The sequence below is a fragment of the Periplaneta americana genome, chromosome 6, assembly GCF_040183065.1.
Source record: "Periplaneta americana isolate PAMFEO1 chromosome 6, P.americana_PAMFEO1_priV1, whole genome shotgun sequence".
Lineage (NCBI taxonomy): Eukaryota > Metazoa > Arthropoda > Insecta > Blattodea > Blattidae > Periplaneta > Periplaneta americana.
This window is the reverse complement of record NC_091122.1, coordinates 37,533,705-37,555,910: the sequence shown is the minus strand read 5'-3', so window position 1 is coordinate 37,555,910 and position 22,206 is coordinate 37,533,705. Positions and strand designations below refer to the sequence as shown.

Sequence of the window (22,206 nt, the reverse complement as noted above, 5' to 3'; positions counted from 1 at the left end):
TGAAGAGAAGGCTATTACACCCGGTATTAGGTTTTTTAATTGTTTTGTGCTTAGTTGGTTTTTGCTTTGGAGGTATTTTCTGCCTCGAATTCCACATTTTAGTTATTTTCTCTTTTGTGTTTGACATAACTCGTGAATGACACAAAGCATTTGCACGATATGCTAACAGCTAATTAAAACAGGGTCATAATTATTTCCCGTTTTTCAATAAAGAAACAAAAAGAAAAAAGAAATGAGATATTGAGACTCGAATACTTCACGCATTTGTTTTATGCTGTCACATCAGTCTTCTAACCACTCGTGCCATGAGAACAGATGTAAATTTGCTGTCATGTGTACATATGTAAAACTGCTTCTCGTTAGAGATACATTATAGGATACCAGTAAGGTAAGAAGCAAGCTTACTACATACTTTTCTAATGTAAGTATTTCGATTAGAAGATAGAATTTGTTCAGTCGGCAAGTTTTTCTGTCCTAAGCTGTATAATTATGAAGATAATCAGTTTCTCTTTTTTTGCTGTTACTGGGTTGTAGGAAATGACTCCAACGCAGAGGCAACGCCAAGATGCAGGCCCTCAAACAAATATTGCTCTATACCCAGTAAGTTTTTGTATCAGGAAATTACCAATATGTACAATTATTTTCGTGTTTATTTTGTATTTTATTATGAGATCATCTGTTTTTCAGCACTGGCAATTAATTTTTGACAAGTATGATGTAGACAGCGATGGCAGAATATCGTTAACAGAGCTCCGGCAGATGATACGGAGTGATTCCTATACAAGAGATATCCCAGAATACACAGTTCAGCAGATCCTTAGACGAGCAGATGAAGATGCCAATGGTTATATTGAATTCCCGGAGTTCCTAAAAATGGTGAGTAGCATTTACATTGCTTCAGTAAAAATCATAGAAGATTAGACTAAAATTTCTTTCAATAAGATAGTTTTATATCCATAGTTTTATCACAAATAGTATACATTTAATTAAAATGTTAGGTACTAGTGTAAAGAAAAATAGTAAATATATTTACTGTTCTCATGTGAATTGCATAATACTGTATCATAACTTTGTCACTGAAAGCAGATAGCTAATTAATTTAGAATTACTTCTCGACAAGTACCTTAATGTTCGAAGCAAGAATATTACTGCTACTCGTTTGATAGAATGTTCGTTGTGTCCAATAGCAGTTGTGGAAGAAAGTTACTGCATCCCTTTTCCTTTGTCTGGAATCCTATCCATACCAGTACTGTTATAATCTAGTTAGTTGTGTACCAGTGGCGTATGCTGAACCTGGAGTTTGGGTATTCTGTTAAAAATATATAGTTGGTCTATCTCGCACAATTATTATAGGCCTAAGTGAAATATCAGGTCAACATTAACTGCCATTTTAATATATAATTTAGTATTATTTATAAATAATAACTATGGGGCGGATGTTGATGACCTAAAAATCGACTTAAAATGATCATTAAAATGGCCTTAAGCTATAGGAAAAATAACATAAAATCAAAAGAAAATGACATTTAAATATTATTCAAAGTAGTCGCACCACAACTTCTTAAAAATTAATCACCTTGTTTCAATGACTGCCCTGCAAATGCCGGAGAAAGGAGGCAACTACAAATAACGTTATTCAAAATTGCATTATTTATGATCAAACAGTAACCATGGCCAGCAAAATAACCTGTTTGAAGTTCCACAACCCGCTAACTATTCTACTATTTCATATTGTGAAACAGAAAAATGTCTAGTGTATTGTTCGCTTTTTGTTTTATATTGTTGCACTAAATTCGGAAGTGGCGGGGTAGGTCCACCCTTATTCACTATATGTAATTTCTCTCCCAGTGGGCGAGAAGAGAATGGCTTTTGCACAAGATCTTTTACAGTGTACATTTGCAAGTGCTATTATCATTAAATAAGTAATTTAAATTATTCACCTGCGCTGGCACACAACTATGAACCCTAGTAAAACCTAAACACAGTAAATTCACTCACACAAACAGTAAACACACACGTCAAACACAATATTTTGTAACGCTACAATTGACAAGTTGAGCTGCCTGTATACAGGACGATCTGCGAGCTTGAGAGAAGCGAGTATCCCCATCATGCCACCTTGCGCGCGCAGAGAATTATAGCAGTAACTCTCAGCAGGGGATGTTCTTTTGTACGGACAGGACAACCAGACCAGACCCCATCCCACTTCGTCAGGCAGAGCGTACGTTATAAAACGAAAGAGTCCACATCTGTGGAGTAATGGTCAGCGCGTCTGGCCGTGAAACCAGGTGGCCCGGGTTCGAATCCCGGTCGGAGCAAGGTACCTGGTTGAGGTTTTTTCCGGGGTTTTCCCTCAACCCAATACGAGCAAATGCTGGGTAACTTTCGGTGCTGGACCCCGGACTCATTTCACTGGCATTATCACCTTCATATCATTCAGACGCTAAATAACCTCAGAAGTTGATACAGCGTCGTAAAATAACCCAGTAAAAAAAAAAAATAAAAAATAGAACGAAAGACATTCTGGGGATGATGTGCACATTCAACCAGCAGGCATTTAAAATATTTAAATGATAATGAATTAAAATTAGTTTTGAACTATATACGTCAACTTTCAACGAGATTACCACGCATTTAAATTCTGATAAATTAAAATTATTGTTGCATTATATAAAACAACTTAAAATAAAAAATGAGATTACCGAATTTACAGGGTGTCCAGCGCACACCTTGAACACTCGCAATATATGCCCCTGTTGTGTACTCGAGTTTCTACTATATTCTGAAAAATTAAACTATATCAGAGCGAGTTAATATTCTTTTCATAATATTTACGAATAAAAATTATGAAGATATAATAGTATATATTAGTCTCATTATTTCAAATGTTGAAAACATGTTAGTTAACATAGAGAAATTTCTAGTCAGTTAAGACTAAGTGAAGATGTTGTGACAGTCAGTCAGGAAAAACTACGTATGCAAATGATATTTGACTCTTTCAGTGAAATTGTTCTGGTTAAGAGGTTTTAATGAATATCAAGAATGTACTCACTGTGAAATAGACGAAAATATAGTAAAATTGATCAAGAAATAGACGAAAATAGTCGCCCTCGGTATAGCACTGGCCTTCTATGCCTGAGGTTGCGGGTCGATCCCAGCCCAGGTTGATGGCATTTAAGTGTGTTTAAATGCGTCAGGTCATGTCAGTAGATTTACTGGCATGTAAAAGAACTCCTGCGGGACAAAATTCCGGCACACCTGCGATGCTGATATAACCTCTGCAGTTGCAAGCGTCGTTAAATAAACCATAATTTAATTTAATTTAGACGAAAATATAGTAAAATTTATCAAATTTTGTTACAGCAAGTCTCACTGTCTCTTGGGTTTGGATTTAAATAATTCCATCTGAGTTATTTGTAAATTGTTGTATTTAAAAATTTACTTTAATTTATTTCGTAATAATTTCTTAAAATTTCGCTATCCTTATGCCAAATGATTTGTCTTCCTGATCACTTAATTATTAATATGCCCTCACACATGATTGGTGCCTTACTGAGGAGATAACTGATATGATCATGCATTGTAGTAGATTCTTATTATTCTTGCAACAGAGGCAGTCTTAAATAAATGGGCATGTTATATGAGCTATTGAAAGAATCTCTTATCAGGGTTATCAGTATTTATATAGCCTACTAAGATATATACCGTATGTACATCTACATATCACGAACAATTCTCAATTAAATTTACAATTTTTCATGTACTTCTGTAGTTTAAAGAATTGTTCCATCTGGAGATAGAGGATATATTTACGAATTTATCAATAATTGTTTAAAGAAAAAATACCTAAGTTGGAAGTTTTGTCATTTGATAACAAAAAAATATATAATTGTCTGTCTGTAACATGCAGATCTGATAAAGGATTTCATATTAGCATCTTATCTGACCTCATTCTCAGCTATTGTATTATACTGATCTTGCAACATCAGTTCTTTATACATGCATTTTAAAAACGTCACAGATTTTGCTTTATGCTCATATCTATGAACCTATCAGTCCAGACATAAAGAGAAGTGTTCTGACCCAGTAACCCTGTAAGAGTTGAGTAGTCAAGGTCCAAGGGACTGTGCCAAGCTTCGTCTGAATACTTGGGCTTTCTCTGCCAATTCAATCCATGTTCCATTATCGTCATTTAATTATTTCATGATATGTGAATAGTGTGTGTAGCTTGAGAGGAACATATTATAAAGAACTGATAATTGAGTGTTAAATTTTTCTCTTCAGACTCAACATACAGAGACTCAAGGCATTATGGGACGTGCACTGAATCGTTACATTAGAGCAACTGTGGTAAGACGCAGACTGACAGTTGATGAATTGGATGGAAAAGGAGATTATGAGAAGGAATATAGCTGTTATCCTCCAGCATTGTGCATGATACTCGTCAGTATTATAGAGGTAAGTGTAACTCTGATATTAATAAATTAGCCTATATGCATGTGCTGTGCATTCTGTGACCACAGAGGGCATAGGCAGAGATACGAGGGTTCATAGGAGTGTAATGCTCGTAGGTCAAAATTATATAGGCTACTGTCTCTCTCTGGCATTAGATATGAAGAAAGGATAATTCTGAGGAATTGTAGTAGGTTTATCTGCAAATTAATATAGGTACAAATCAACCATTAAATAAACATTATGTTTCTAAATATAGGCATTCTTTATGCTTTATATCTTTTTGTATTATGGGTAAGAAAGAAATGAGACAAGCCTGAAACATTTTCTAGAGAGAGTTCATTGAGTTCACTTCATGTGACAATGAGTTCGCGAGATATTCGTTCTTTTTCTGAAGGTATAGAACAAAGTGGAAGTAAACATATTAGTAATAATGAAGAATCTGCTAATTCTATGGATAATATTGTAAGTGTCGATCATCTGCTATTATTGCAGATGATGATGTTCAACCTACAACTAGTGACCATACAAGTGATAACAAATGGCGAAGTTGACAAATATGAAGCATTCTACATAATCAGTTATGGCTGATGGCACAACTCAAGTTCATACAAGAAAAATCGAAAATATTTATTTGATATAATTGGCATGTTGCTGTTCTATTTCTGCCTGTCCATACCTGTGGAGTAAAGGTTAACACGGCTGACCGCGAAACCAGGTGGCCCGGGTTCGAATCCCGGTTGGGGCAAGTTATCTGGTTGGGGTTTTTTCCGGAGTTTTCCCTCAACCCAATTTGAACAAATGCTGGGTAACTCTTGGTGCTGGACCCCGGACTCATTTCACCGCCATTATCATCTTCATATCATTCAGACGCTAAATAACCTAAGATGTTGATACGCGTCGTAAAATAACCTACTTAAATAAAAAAAAATATCTCTGCCTATGTTCAGGGACTTTCTTTACTTAAATATAGGCCTATTGTGATATGAACTTACCCATTTTTTATTATCTGCATACATTAATGAAAATAGGCCTAGTATGTATTGTAATTTTAACATACTGGTATTTATAACTTGTAACATTGCATCATGTTGACTACATGCCCATGGAAACATGGACATTACGATGAGATGAAGAGAAATGAATAGAAGCATTTGAAATGTGGATATGGAGAAGAATGGAGCATGTGAAGTGGACAGACAAAATAAGAAATGAAGCTGTGTTGGAAAGAATGGGTGAAGAAAGAATAATGCTGAAACTGATCAGAAAGAGAAAAAGAAATTGATTGGGTCACTGGCTAAGAAGAAACTGCCTACTGAAGGATGCACTGGAAGGAATGGTGAATGGGAGAAGAGTTCATGGCAGAGGAATATATCAGATGATAGATGACATTAAGATATGTGGATCATATGCAGAGACTAAGAGGAAGGCAGAAAATAGGAAAGATTGGAGAATGCTGGGTTTGCAGTGAAAGACCTGGCCATGGACAGAACGCTTATGTATGTATGCCCAAGGAGTGTCACTGTTTGTGAATGTATCATGTTGGTTCATAATCTTCACGACAGTGACTTTCGAAAGAGATTCAGGAAACCATTTTTTTTATAAGGAAGAAGGACCACTGGCATTGCAAGGCTGTGATCGGGCATGTATTGTAGGTTCGAATCCCATTTGGACTATTTACCTGTTTGGGTTTATAAGTATGCAGAGATTTGGTTAATTCTGTTCTGAACCTTTTCTCTTGGTCCTTCAAAGCTTTAAAATAATTAGGTAGTGTATTGAAGACCGTAATACATGAATAGTGAACTACTACTTTATAATAGCTGACACTAACAGATGGTAGATGGAGATCTATGAACGAATTAAAAATACCAGAGGAAGACGATGATTATGAAAATTAAGTAGTCTTATTTGCTGTTATTATTATCATCATTATTATTATTATTATTATTATTATTATTATTATTATTATTAATTTATAATCACTAATGGCATTAAAGGCGTTAGTTCTGTATCTTGAGCCCATTTCATTGTCAGCAGTGTTTGTGTTCAAAATTGATTAATTTTGTGCTCATGAGTGAAAAATGCTAAATACTAAAGTATATTTACATAAAATTACTCACAAAAGAAATGAAGACATCTTACAAGAATTCAGAATGGAATCAGTACTGCAGTATATACAGTGATAACAAGATAATTGGCACCGTCGTGTCAAGCATATGCCTAGAACAGGGATCCCTCAAGCAGTCTTGAATTACAGACCCACAGGAGAAAGATCACTAGGATGCCCTGTAAAGAGATGGAAAGAAAATTTTGTAAACCGGAACAGCTGATGATGATTACTCTATATTGAAGTTTAACGTGAATTGTTGTATACAATAATCATATCTTTTTATTTGTATCATTATTTGCCTTGTAGTACTTTATGATAATTATGCATATATGAAATTTCAGATAGCAGCTTTCCTTTGGGATGAAATATCGGATGGAACATCCTCTGTCAATGGTCCTGCTGCAAGGGTGTTCATCTATAATCCACACAAGAGATATGAAGCTTGGAGATTTCTTACTTACATGTTTGTACATGTTGGGTGAGTATACTATTAAGTGGTCAGTCAGAAATATAGCATAGCTTGTGGTGTACAAAGCTCAGGAGGTAATGGAATTGGCTGTTGACATGGGTTCGATCCTGGACAAATAAAAGGGATATCACTCATCATAACTTGCAGAAGAGCTCTGAAGCCAATTCATAGTTCTTTCTGGCTACCTATATGCTACTGTCTAACCGAGTGATTATGTCACGTCTCTGTTTCCCCCACCCATTTCTGCGTTGCTCCACAAGGTCGTCTGTGATGATGGTTGGCCTCCCACTGCACTCCTCGTCATGCACATTTTGGCGTCCTGCTGAAAATTGTCTACAGCAGCAACGCACCATCTGGTTGCTCATGACGTTAGGCCCATAGACCTGGCACAGCTGACAATAAATTTCAATCGGCGCTATGCCCTGTGCATTCAAAAACTTTATCACTGATCGTACTTCACACGTGGCGGGAGCTCGAATAGGAGCATCCATCTTCAACCAATGCAACGAAGCTACTGAGAGCATTCGGGAAGTTCCGCTAGCGCATGCACCATGCCAGGACATTACTCTATCACGTACATGCAGTCGCTTCGCACAACATATGGTTTGCTAGCTGTGGGATGGGTGAGAAAGTTACTTTATGGACGCGCCTCGTATCCTTTGATATAGGTCTTGCAACCACGGATTACCGACGGATGGAATGCGAATCAAACACTGCGATAAGGTAGAGCGGGCGAGAGGAAAGGTCACGAGATAACTTGAATGATATTCAAGAGTACAGTCGGAAGAGAAATGATATCAATAGAATCTGTCTTGCGTTGTGATAGTTACATTACGACTTTAGTTTGTTCCATTGCATGTGAATACTTGTCTTGTATCGCACAGTATTATTATTATTTCATTCGTAAACATATGTTGAGCGTTTAATTAGCTTCGAATTTTTCTCTTGCTACGTTCTTTATTTCCACAACGATGTCCTCATTTGTTCATTTTCTTGGAAGAGACAGTACTTCTATTGGCTTGCACCTCTCCCCTCTCGGCATGCCTACAAACACACGTCAAAACAGACAGCAATGCCACCATCGGTTTTCGGTAATCGTTTCTTGCGCGAGCTATACCATTTATTGTGAAATTCGTGGAATTAAATGTTACATAATTCTTTTTCCGAGATATTCATCAATGTACTTAAAGATAATGTGATGGATTTTCTTATAATTTATGAACAGTTGGACGAAATACTTTGCTACTGTGTATTCAGTTGAATCATTTGATGACTTTTAACATAAATTGCTATTTAAAAAAATTTATAGGTTGGTTAGCTTTTATAATCAGGGCTGTCCTTAAGTTGAAGTGAGCAGGATAGTTGTTGCAAGTTTTGCATTTTGTTGATCTGTTTTAGAAATGAGTAAAGTATAGAGAATTATTGACAAATTGAGACTCGACTAGTAACAAGGACTAGTACCAACAGAAACAATACTTCTTGTTACAGTGTGTTCCATTTGGTCGTCAACCTGTTCGTCCAGATCATGCTGGGTGTTCCATTGGAAATGGTACATGGATGGTGGCGTGTAGTCATTGTATATCTGGCAGGTGTTGTGGCTGGGTCACTTGGAACATCAGTATCTGATCCAAGTGTCTTTCTGGCAGGTGCATCAGGTGGAGTTTACGCTTTAATTTCAGCACATCTTGCAACCATATGCATGGTGAGTTATAGTATATGATTATTATAAATTATATTATGCAAACTGTAGTAAGTCACTGGACAAATGTTGTTGTTGTTGTTTTCTAATGCCAGGCGTTTGACAATAAAGTCATTTGACCTCTTGCATTCCATTATTTTTCAAAGATATTATCATGGCCAGCCACTGAAGCACAGATTTTGAGGTGTTCCGAATCCATTTCTACTGGACAAATGTGGCTTCATTCATTATTGATAATTCCTGAGATAAAGAAATAGTGTTTGCTGATAATTCAGTTGAACGATGTAAGAGTAATGGAACGAAGAAAAATTCTCTCCGGCGCCGGGATTTGAACCTGGGTTTTCAGCTCTACGTGCTGATGCTTTATCCACTAAGCCACGTCATAGATGTCTATGAACGTAGGACCGAAGTCCACATATGTGCTGAGGTGCACTCGTTATGAGTAACTAGTTGGCCGGAATCCGACGGAATAAGCACCGTCCTAAATCACGAAGTGATTTACGCATATCATATGTCAGATTAAGCTCCAACTCTTGGGTTCCCTCTAGTGGCCGCCCTCTGCACTACATCATAGATGTCTATGAACGTAGGACCGAAGTCCACACATGTGCTGAGGTGCACTCGTTATGAGTGACTAGTTGGCCGGGATCCGACGGAATAAGCGCCATCTTAAATCACGAAGTGATTTACGCATATCATATATCGGACGATTCTGTCCGACGCCGGGGTGGTATCCGGTGTGGCTTAGTGGATAAAGCATCAGCACGTAGAGCTGAAAACCCAGGTTCAAATCCCGGCGCCGGAGAGAATTTTTCTCCGTTCCATTACTCTTACATCGTATGATGATGCAGAACATCTGCATGGAAATATCATATGTACTTCGGTACATTAAAATAATATATATAATTCAGTTGAAGGTTAGAATGTTCAGTGTTCAAAGTAAATTTATTGATCTCCAATTTATTTTTTTTCACACAATAGTAAAACAATTTAACCAGATATTAATCCTGTTTAAGTTACAGAACATGTTCATGTTTCAAATTTTGTATATGTAGGCCTAATGCGCGAGGCCTAAATTCCTACTTTTTCTGTTACAGTAAACATTATTCAGTATAGATGACATCTTCGGTTTCTGTTAAAATATATATTTTTTTTATTGCATAGAATTGGGCTGAGATGCAGTTTGCATTGTATCAACTTCTGATCTTCTTAGTCTTGGTGGTGGTTGATGTTGGTGCAGCTGTATATACAAGATACGTCCTACTGCAAGAAAGTCAGGTAATACAATTTGCACACTCTCACTGTCTTAACTTTAATGTCAGACTTATTTGATTATATTTCATTAGAACGTAGTTCTGAGAAGCATAAAAATGACAAAAGTGAACTTGCATATCATTTTGAACTGTGCTGAGATATCAGGTTGAATTTATGTACAGTATATTTCAGTTTATTCATATTATCTTGTTTATAATTTTAAGCATATTAGTGAATATTTAACTCGTAGAATTCATCAGAATGTATCAAATGAATGTATGTAAGGTTATTTATTCTCAATTATATAATATTTCAGAAAATAGACTAAATTTACCTTTTGTTCATGGGAAAGAAGGGAGAGAACTAATTGTTTGTAGACACTTCAGTAAACCTCTTACAGTGCTTACCAAAAATATAAGAACACCTAAAAAAAACTAAACATTTAAAAATACAGTTTCATTTGGCACTGCCACAGTGGTCCAATGGCTAGAGCACTGAACTTATAATCCTGTGCACCCAGGTTCAATCCCCGGTGTACCCCTGATTTATAACTTGTGTTGGGCAAGTCTGTGGTCCAGATAACACAGGGATTTTTCTGGGGCTCTGGGTCCCCTGTGGCATTCCAATATATCTCCATCTCATCTCATGGAGAGTGTAGCATATACCAGTCTCCTATGGTGCACCCTGGACATTGACTGTTGATAAATTGGTCTGCACAACTGGCTTCATATGGGTCAACGACGAACAGTCGAGTACCCACCATTAAACAAGAAGAAATAGAAAGAAGTTTTATTTGGCACAAAGAAAAAAAAATAGTATGTTCGTTGTTTTATTAGTAATCACTTATATATTTCTTTTAATTAAAAAAAAAAATGTGTTTTTTACATAGGTCTTATAAATTCTGCGAATACATAGCCATTTCTAAGCAAGAGAATTCCAATTATCACCAAAATGTGCATTTTAAATGCTCTTCATATTTATAATGACCCTCGCCGTGGCATTGTGGTCTAAGTCCTGGCTAGGACTCACATTATGGAATGCACGCTAGTTCGAGTCCTCACAGGGGAAGAAATTTTCTCATGAAATTTCGGCCAGTGTATGGGACCGGTGCCCACCAAGCAGCATGATGCACTTTGGGAGCTATGATAGGTAGCGAAATCTGGTTGCGAAAGCCAGCTATAAAGGTGGGGGGGATCATCGTGCTAACCACACGATATCTCCATTCTGCATGTGAACATGACCCAGCAGCCAGCTGATCGGTTTGGGCCCTTCAAGGGCTGTGGCACCACGGATTATTATTATTATTATTATTATTATTATTATTATTATTATTATTATTATTATTATTAAATTTATAATAGTGAATTATAGATTCTAACAAAAATATAAGGGTAAATCACAATGTTTTTGAGGAGTGTCCTTACATTTTTGGCAAGTGTTGCACATACCAATTAGAATTGGGCTTATTATTACTTGACTTATTATCTGCACACAAAGGGAGACATCATTGAGAAGTCTTTAAACAATTATTCAAGAGTGCTCAAAACATGTACATATTTCTGCTGAAATTTGGAAATTGATTATTTCTCCTACTTCATGAGAATATATTAAAAGTCTGTTACCGTCCTCTGAACTTATAATCAGACAGTGAATTTTCGGTTCCTACAGAGTGACAGGACATCACATCCCTTGGTTTACAAAGGGAGCGTAGCAATGAGTTCAGTGACTTTCCTCCAACTGACGTACACCTAATGTTCGGTATCAGATGGAAAATCCGCTGTCTGCTTATAATATGTAAATAAATCTTTTTTGTAATATTTTAATGTGATCTTTTACAGATTGGTTATGTTGCTCATTTAGCAGGAGCAATTGCTGGTCTCCTTGTTGGTATCAACGTTCTTCGGAATTTGGAAGTTAAATCTTGGGAAAAAAAAGTATGGTGGGCCAGTATTATTTTGTACACAGTTCTTATGCTGGCAGCTATTATTTGGAATGCAGCATTCCCTTCATACTTCCCACAATCTCAGTAGTGTTAAAGATTGAAGTTTGTCTAGATTGGATGGAAGCACTTCATCATATGTTCGAAACTTAAAAGGAATGATATTTTGCTTTAGAACCAGTAGTTGTTGAAACAAGGGAAATTTCATTATTTGAAAAGCGCAATGAATTGACATAAACAGTGCTGTCTATCTTTCTCTAATATTATTCTGTTGTATAACAGTAATTGTGATAAAATATTATTGCATCTTGGTTCCTTATATGACACATTTCTTTATTGCACAATAATGCAGTGAGTGACCAAAAAAATGTTTGAATAAATGGTTACATATTTTTGTAATTAATACTCGGTAATAATTTTTTAATTTTGTTATTACAGTGTTTATGTATACAACATTTTCTTAAATTTAACTTCTATATTTTTAATATATTCGCGAATTATACATCTGCATTATGTCCTAAAAGGAAAATTTGTTAAACAAGAAGGTTGAAGTCAGCATCAGAATTTACAAGGTTATTTTCGTCTTTCAAAAAGTCTTAAATATGTGTGAATAAAAGAAATGAAATGTATTAAGAAAATTTTCAGAATCTCGTCTATTGATGACATTGAAAGTAAGTAACTACTAAAAAAATGTAGAAAATATAGTAACATATGATGCACAGTAGCAAATCTACTTTGTTTTCGCTTAACGTTTCACATCAAATTGAATTTACATTTGCATCTCTCTTTATTTTTAATCTTTTTTCTTTTTATATTATATATGTATTATAATACCGTATTATTTATATTATTATATGATATTGTTATTATGTTACTGAAAAAAGTGTCATTTCAAGATTGAACACATTATTTTTCACTATGAAAGCTTGTGCTGCACTTATATAACTTCCACAAATTTGTGATAAGTGTTTTGTTACCACATAATGGCAGGGTTACAGTGTATATTTTGTTGCACTGGCCATTAGTGTTAACATGTACTATTAAGAATGAGCAGGATAAGCAATTATGTAAAGTGCCTGATATTAGCTGTTTACGTATATATACATAAAAAACTGAGGTTATTTTTGGATTTCATATAACTATTGTAAAGGAAATGTTTCTGCATAATAGTGTTAGGTGTATTTAATTTTTTTATGAATATTACATTTTTTATGAAACAAAACAAGGAAAAAATACAGTAAAACTTCATTTATACGTTTTTATGGGGTCTAAAGAAAAAACATATAAGTGGGAAAAACGTATAACTGAAATTACATTTTGTGCGAGATCGTGCGTATTTGCTTGGTTTCCACACAAAACCAATCTGCGGAAAGTCTAAAATTCCACATTCAGTATTCCCAACACATAACAATTTCCCTCTTCTTATCGCTTAAGTGACATATTGTTTTTACTGCTTTAGGCTTTTAACATATTATTTTTAGAGACGTTCAATATAGTAATAATTATAAATTGGGAACTTACCACTGCAATTTCACCTAAATTGCACTGTTAATTATTGTTTTTAAATATTTGCAAAAATTAAGGAAACTCTACTAAAGTTACTGCATTCGTGATGCAAGTAACATTAAGGAAGCCGTGAAAAAAGTCAACAAGATTCCAAACTAGACTGGGGGGAAAAAAAGACAGACGTACTGTATATCACGGCCTGCTGGAGTATAGTAAACACAGAAAACATTTTAAAGCAACAATGTTGAAGATAGATATTTTTGTTTTGCAAATTTGCCGTCATTGAACAGAAACCAAGATGGAGATTTCATTGCAACTAATTAGAAATTCCTCTTTCAGATATGTAATAAACGATCTTCGCACAAAATAATGTACGATACACGAGCGGTATGTTTTCTTTCAATTCTCGGAAATTGAAAAAGCGAAACGTAGTTGAACATGAAAACTTCAACATACCGCTCTTGTAACGCATATTACTATAATAACATCTCAATTAGCTTTTCAAGACTATATGGGGAGAACAAGTCAATTTAGTAAATTTTCACAAAAGAAATGTTGTTGTTTTCTAATGCCAGGCGTTTTACAATAAAGTCATTTGACCTCTTGCACTCCAATATTTTTCAAAGATATTATCATGACTAGCCACTGAAGCACAGATTTTGAGGTGTTACAAAAGAAATGTATAACTTCACATTTTAAGCTATCTTTGAATCTGTAATACAGTACTCAAATTTATAATACATATTCTTGAAGAATGTAAGATTATTTGCAGAAAAATGTAGCTGCTTAGAACCAAACCTGGCTGATGTATTAGGTAGGTACATTTCAAACTCCAATCTAGAAAATTTACAACGGTAACTTATCTTGTTCTTCATGTGTGATCTTCATTTAATAACATGCGATTATTTTACAAAAAACAATTGGTTATTTTGGGGTGCTTGCTCCTATGGAATATGCCATGTCCTCAAATTGTGGTAACTATTTCATAATTTGTTAAATTATATCATGGTGTGTTACAAAATGTTTCACTGTTTCTAAAGCATTAACAGCATCATTAAAGGACACAAGATTGTTGGAGTCAAACATGAGCAGCTTCGAATTTCCACGAATTTCAAAGTGGACTGCATCTTAAAATGAACACGTGTGATATTTTTGCTTTCAAGTAAAATTTATTTAGAATGTATAAATGATATCTTGTGGGGTTTAAAATACGATCAATCCTATAAGTGTAAAAAAAAACGTAGAAACGAAAAATGTATAACCAAAATAAATTCACATGGAAAGTATAGGAATTTTGCAGCAAGTTGAAACATGATAAACATGTAAGTGTGAAACCTATAAAAGAAGTTTTACTGTATATCTTGATTTTCAGACACCCATGTCTGGCCCATAATATTTGCGATATAATGAAACTCTTTAAGATGGTAAGAATATCATAAAGTAGAGATAGCCAAGAATATACTTTGCTTATTATTTGTGAGAAATCAAATCTTAGTGTGAGGCAAAGTAAAACAGAAAGAAATATTACCTTTGCAGCCTTGTTTCCATCCCCGTTCCTTTATTTCAAAGATGTTCCTTTTTTGCACCTACTATGGTGCAGTTTATGTTTATATGACATATCATTAATTAAATGCTCAAACTGATGATAATCAATGTTCAAGATCTAACATAATTATGTACGGTATGTAGAGACAAACATTGATGTGTTGAGTGAATATGCATTTCTAAAAATAGGCCACATTTACCCAGTATGAAAATGGAATTGAGTTTATGCTACTAAATAGTGTGTTAAATAGTTGTTCCGAACAGTTTTCGGTATCTTTATGTAATCTGTGCCTTCTTTGAACATAAAATCCATAACTCAACATGATTTACTATGCATTGTCTTTTTAGTATTTTTAAAACATTGGAAAAGTTTGATTATATTACTTTTTAAATATTTCAAAAGGAGCAAGTAAAACTGAATACTGTATCTTTATCTCAACATAGGGCATTGTTCTGACAATGTAAATTTGACCAGTATCTTAATTTCTTGATAATATTTTATTTCCAACTCGTTACATTTGTTCCTGAATAACTTTCAAAGTTAGATGCATTGTCACTGTCTTTTAAATTTTACAGTGTGCTTGTGTGCTTTCATTAATTTATTTTCACCTGAAAATTGTCATGTTCTGCTTTTTCAGGCTAATTTATGTGGTTACATGTATTAAATATATGTCTTTTTAATATGGAATTGACACTTAAAAACTAAAGTAACAGTTTCATTTAATTACTTACAAATGGCTTTTAAGGAACCCGGAGGTTCATTGTCACTCTCACATAAGCCCTCCATCGGTCCCTATCCTGAGCAAGATTAATCCAGTCCTTACCATCATATCTCACCTCCCTCAAATCCATTTTAATATTATCCTTCCATCCACGTCTTCGCCTCTCTAAAGGTCCTTTTCCCTCAGGTCTCCCAACTAACACACTAGCCTATACACATTTCTGAATTCACCCATAAGTGTTAAGTGCCCTGCCCATCATCTCATTCATAACGTTATTCAGTTTCATTTAATTATTTTGTAATAATCATTGAATTAATAGCACGTAATAATTATTTTTATGTTATGGGGCAGGACCTATGAAAACATTTTATTATTAATTTTTTGTTATATCTGTAATGATCTAAATGGCTAGAAATGATGAGAGGTCTTGAAAATTAAGATTGAAGTGTTAGTTTAAATTTTTGGACAGACCAGGGGTCACAAACTTAAAAAAAAAGATTAAAAAATTAAGGTACTGATATAAAACGAGTGAACGAAATCCTTTAACACAAATGCATATTTTAGTTCTCAAATGAGAGCTTATGAACGGCGTAATAAATGTAAGTGAGGAAGTTTTAAAAACACTTCATTGAGAATTTAAAAAGAATATCAAATAACAATTAAAAAAAAAAACATTTCATACAAAAATGAAGATGTGAAAATTTCACTAAATTACGTTACACTTATCTTGTAAATTTCAAATGAATATCTTTAATAGTGCCAGAGTCATTGCATGTTGAAGATTGAAAAATGTAGAAAGTTTTGTTTTGCAGAATTGAGAAAAGAAATTTCTACAGTTAAATGTCCTGAGATCACGCATGACCACTTCAAAATAATAAGAGACCATTTGTTTGGCATCATATCATGATGCGGTTTTTTTTTAATGGTATTTACATAGATTAAGCGATTCTTTGATAAAAGAAACACAGTTTGTTATGTTTGGACAAATTTTGTTATTTTATATAGGTTAAAAAGTTATGTTTTATTTAACGACGCTCGCAACTGCAGAGGTTATATCAGCATCGCCGGTTGTGCCGGAATTTTGTCCCGCAGGAGTTCTTTTACATGCCAGTAAATCTACTGACATGAGCCTGTCGCATTTAAGCACACTTAAATGCCATCGACCTGACCCGGGATCGAACCCGCAACCTTGGGCTTAGAAGGCCAGCGCTATACCAACTCGCCAACCAGGTCGACTATTTTATATAGGTCCTGTCCCTAAATAAGCCTTTAAAAATTACTGTATTAATATATTATAGCTTCACAAATTTAAGTAAAACCCTAGCTTGATCGTGTTGAGCACTAGTTGTTAGGAAAGTGAGAGAAAGGTAGAGAGAGAGAGAAAGAGAGGGGGGGGATGAGAGAGACATATACATTCACAGTGTTACCTGATCCACTGCAAGTTGTACAGTAAATAAATACAGACTAATATAGTTTTTTAAATAATATATTATAAATACCGATATATTCAATGTGAAATAAATAATTGATCATATTTTTACAAATGTCGTCAGTAGTATTCTTCCTATTCATCCAAGGCTTTTCATATGAGACTTGATAGCTATAATTTATAAAATTTGCAAATACAATAAAACAATGGGGATAATCAACAAAATTATGAAGCATTCCCTAGTAGGGCGACCCGACACACAAGGATACGTTTGTATAAAACATTAGCTAGACCTGTACTATGTTACGGAAGTGAAGCATGGACAATGAGAAGTACGGATATCAGCAGAATAATGGCCTGTGAAATGAAATGAAATTTATGAGAACAACACTAGGAAAAAGTCGCTTGGGCCGCAAAAGAAATGAGAATATCATGCAAGAACTTCAATTACAACCAGTCTCATGGTTCGTAAACAAGTACCAGCTGCAGTGGAAAAACCATGTCCAATGAATCGTAATAGATTTTCAAAAGCCATGCTTCAATACCGTACCCAAGGGAAGAGATCTTTAGGCCGTAAAAAGGGGAGGGGATAGACCGAGAATGACTCGCTGAGACCATAACAGGCCTTGGGCCTTATACTTGTTTGGATGATAATATTTTTAAATTTCTGCTTTAATATAACACATGGACACACAGCATAACTCGGCTAGAATGAAATCGCCATCAACAACATTGAAGTTGCAGGTGTAATGTGCCAGGAGATCCACTTAAATTTTGTTACACATGCTAACAGAAAAGATTAGGGGTTGACTAGTCACTTGCATTGCTAGTGTTAAGGAACCTTTCTAGCCGAAAGTTAAGGTAGAAATGGAGAATCTTAATTGTGACAGTAATGTAGAATGGTCTCTTCTATTGCCTGCAATGCCTACAGACACCCTCTCGGGTACTGAGATTGGCGTCTGAAAGACGAGGGGAAAGGGAAAGAGATGAAAGATCAGAAGTTGGTGTATTTTACGAGATTTTACTTCAAGTTGTTAAGCTATACTTCATTGCTTGCTACAGGTAGCTTCATGATTCTTGTAACACTTCAGTGGAATCACTTGAATGCGATTTCTCTTGTACACATGACTGACATCTCATTGAATATTATTCTAATATGATTTCCAGTCTAAATATTGTGTATCTTTTATTATTGTGCTTAAAATTTATAAGTAAAAAAAAAAAAATTCATTTAAGAATAACTTCCCATTTGTGACTTCCGTTTTTGAGTAAAGGAAATTAGGAAATTACCAAAATATTGGAGCATATATTTCCTACAAATATGAGACAGATAAAGTAGTAATGAATAAAGTTCGCATCAATAGCTTTTTGTGATGATGTCCATCTCTTATCTTGTACGTAATACTTCACGAAAAAATTACATCTTTAAAATAATATTGAGTTTTTCATTCTGAGTGTCAGTTGTAATGATTATTCCTTGACCTACTTACTCCATGCTGTATGAGCCTTATTGCCTTATAGATTTTTGAAGGATAGATTCTAAGCTACATCTATGTATGCATTTAAGACACACTTGTAGTACAGTAGCTTCTCGGTTCATAGTTATTTCTATTTGTGATTATTTTTATAATCTTGAAAATGGAGATAAATGTTATGAGATAAATTGATGAACTGGAACTTCTAACAGCTAATTGATTACAAGTTGTCTTTGTATGTACTTTTATCAACTGAAACATTGCTAAGATACATAAAAGTAGCTAAAAGAAATAGTTTTATATGTTTCAAAATAGCTTTCTTTTAAAATGCGCACAGTAAACGTGACATTAAGGAGATTTACGAGTAGCTGAGAGGAACCAAGCTTCCAAGCTTTTTGTCTCTGAAGAACTATTATTCGAAATCTCATTCCTGAGATTGTATACATATTTATATTTCATGATATGTGTGACATAATAAAATGTTCATATTTTTTTAAAACTTGTAACATGTTTTAGTTAATTTTTTATATTCGTGGTATTGTAATAATAATTATATTGGTATATTGGTAAGAGATTTTGGTAGAATGTGACCTGATGTTTATATTTTCATATTAATTAATTTTATATTTAAAAACGATACTAAACTATATTGTTATACACATAGTATTTAAAAATGACGGACAGCTATAAAACACAAACAACTCTAGTCAAGGAAATTGCTGAAGTTTTATACTGAAGTATAGTATATTTGCTTTCTGTAACAAGAGTTGCCTACTTTTATACAGTTCAGTACATTAAATTATATTTTAGATAATTTAAATAATGTATACACAATCACTGCTCATAAATTAAGGCTCTGAAGGTCAGTCGCCCCTACAAGAATTAAAAAAAAAATGCTGAGTTCTTGGCAATAAAACATTTAACTCTTTTGTTCTTCAATGCTTCTCGCACACAATTTGAAAAATATATAATCATGATGAGTCTTGAGTTTCATGGATTCTTGCTTTGTGCAATCAGTAATGGTGGTAATGTACATGGAATTATTAATAAAAAATAAGACTACAGAACGTGAAGATGTTTTTGAGAAATGTTGTAGTATAAGCGAGTCTTGGAGGATATATTTTGAAAATGGTCAATTGGAATGTTTAGATGTTGAGAAGTATGGGAGATACTACTGCATTTTACGTAAAGACGAGCTCGTCACTGTCCCCTTTAAATGTTGTATCATCATTAGTTTTTGTAAGGTGACCAGATTTTTAAGTCTCAAAATTGGGACACCTCGCGAAGTGGGTAAATGAATGGTGAACTTTTTATATAAATTTACGTGAAAAATATAAATACGCAATAAAAAACAACACATTGCAATACATGAATACAATAACATAAGCACACAAAAATAGCATTATATAGGCCTATATTAAAATATTTTATTGAATGTGTTGAGTACATCAGTCCAGAAGGGGAGTCAGTTGAACTGCTGTGTCCTTGAGATTTTCATTATAAATTCCATTTGGTCTGGTTTCTTGTCTTTTGCCCTGGGACAGCTGCTCTTACTTCTTCCACTATGCTTATCAGCTCTATGTCATATGTCCCTGGCTCTTTGATTTGACATGCTGCAGTTGGTTACCTCTGTTGAAGAGAGGGAGAAATGTTTTTCTCAAGATTGCATTAGGATCTCTGTGCAGTGCTGGTTGACTTCCTGCCAAGGACACAGTAGGGATCTGTTAGCGCCTCTTGAGCTTGGTACTTTACTTGTTCTTCTTTAAAATTAGCTTTCTTGGTTGTTAGCAGTTTTTTTTTATATGTTTTCCTTTTCTCTGCATACAGATGTCTGTTCGTATTTTGTGCAGGAATTTGATCTTTTCTTTTCTTTGTAGCGCTCTGGGGATGAGTGATGACTGTACAGTAGAACTTGGTTATAACGACATCCAAGGGATCTTAAAAATTATGTTGTTATAAACGAGTGTCGTAGTAACCGAGATTCACATTATCAATCTAGTGGGGTGGAAAATGAAAAGTAACAAACTTAATTAGACTTATTTTGGATTTATGTATTGACTTTTAAGCCTACAATGAACATAAAAATACACGTAGGCCTACAATTATAAATACAGTATTCTGTATTAAAACAGTTTGTTCAGTACTCACCACCAAACTACTTTACATAGAAGTGAAGTAATCAGTCATTTTACTCTGTTGTCTTCTACTTGCCCAATACACACTTTCTAGGGCTAAATTACGTTCTATGTTCACAATTTCAGTTGCAATTTCACTACTCCCTTCCCTAGCTTCATAGAACATGTTCATAATTCTAATGACTTCTAAAGTGTCACTCCTTTTAGTGGCCATACTGCTTTAAAATGCGTGCACTTAGTGAAAACTTCCTGTCGAAACTAATCCTAATGCCGCATGAATTCGGGCAGGTTACAATGGGGTGGGGAATCTGTCTGCATTTCAGAGGTCTATGACAGAAGGAGACTGTAAAGAATTTGTCAGGGTCAGATTTCAACAAAATATTTCTTAAAATACTTTGGTTCTTAGAAAATCTTATTCAAAACTGAGGTTGAAAATGACGTTATATGCGAGGTAGACGCATATGTGTTTGTCGTATTAAGCAAAGTAGGAAAGCATATGTCTTATGGGGAATTAGTTGGGACCACAGAATATTTGACATTATAGGCGAGGTATCGCACAAAACGAGGTCGCTATAACCAAGTTCTACTGTATATAGTTTTTTTATTCTTTTTAGAGTGGGATATATTTGAACCTTTTTAGATATGGTTAAAGCTTCGTCGGTTGCGTGTTTTCTCGTTGTGTTTCCTCAGCTTTCCTAAGTTCACATCTCATAAAAACATTACTGTCCCGCGCCATGACGTCGTGGTCTAAGGTATCCTGTCTAGGACTCGCATTACGGAATGCACGCTGGTTCGAGTCCTCATGGGGGAAGAAATTTTCTCATGAAATTTCGGCCAGTGTATGGGACCAGTGCCCAACCAGCATCGTGATGCACTTGGGGAGCTACGATAGGTAGCGAAATCTGGTTATGCAAACCAGCTGGGAAGCTCATCGTGCTAACCACACGATACCTCCATTCTGATTGGATGATCGTTCACCTCTGCTTCGGCATGTGGCTGTGAGGCCAGCAGCTGACTGGTCGGTCTTTGCCCTTCGTGCCCGCTGTAGTGCCACGGATTATTATTATTATTATTATTATTATTATTATTATTATTATTAAAAACATTACTATATGTGTAGAAAAATCTAAATCGGTATAAATTATGACATCTTTGGCAAAATCCAGGACAAATTGGATCTCGAAATGCTTTCGAAAAAATCTGGGACAGGGTGTAACTGAACTCTTGGGAATTGCACCACGAATCGAATGTGCTCAACAACATAACAGATTTTTAAAATTCTCAAAGTGCGTTAACCTTGCTAAATTATATGAAAACAATTTGGTGACACTTTTACTAGAAACTATCCAACTGCAGATCCTAGTGACCATCCTCATGACCACAGAACAGTGTTTCTCACTTTGAAAAGAGTGAGAACATTTACCCGAAATACAATAAAAGAATGATGACTTTGTATGTTTGCACTGAGTTC

General features: G+C 34.8%; 1 protein-coding gene across 4 annotated transcripts in view; it reads left to right on the top strand.

The window, feature by feature from the left end:
• LOC138701224 (rhomboid-related protein 3-like) overlaps positions 1–22,206 on the top strand; it is a 23,392-nt gene extending 1,186 nt beyond the window's left edge. For 3 of the 4 annotated variants that reach the window (XM_069827901.1, XM_069827899.1, XM_069827902.1), the window contains exons 2-8: positions 535–600; positions 688–876; positions 4,285–4,458; positions 6,904–7,040; positions 8,520–8,733; positions 9,895–10,008; positions 11,823–22,206. In XM_069827901.1, coding sequence (XP_069684002.1) covers positions 538–600; positions 688–876; positions 4,285–4,458; positions 6,904–7,040; positions 8,520–8,733; positions 9,895–10,008; positions 11,823–12,014 — 1,083 coding nt within the window. In that variant the 5' untranslated portion in view covers positions 535–537 and the 3' untranslated portion in view covers positions 12,015–22,206. The remainder of the gene's footprint in view (positions 1–534; positions 601–687; positions 877–4,284; positions 4,459–6,903; positions 7,041–8,519; positions 8,734–9,894; positions 10,009–11,822) is intronic. The other variant, XR_011332479.1, reaches the window with a different exon arrangement.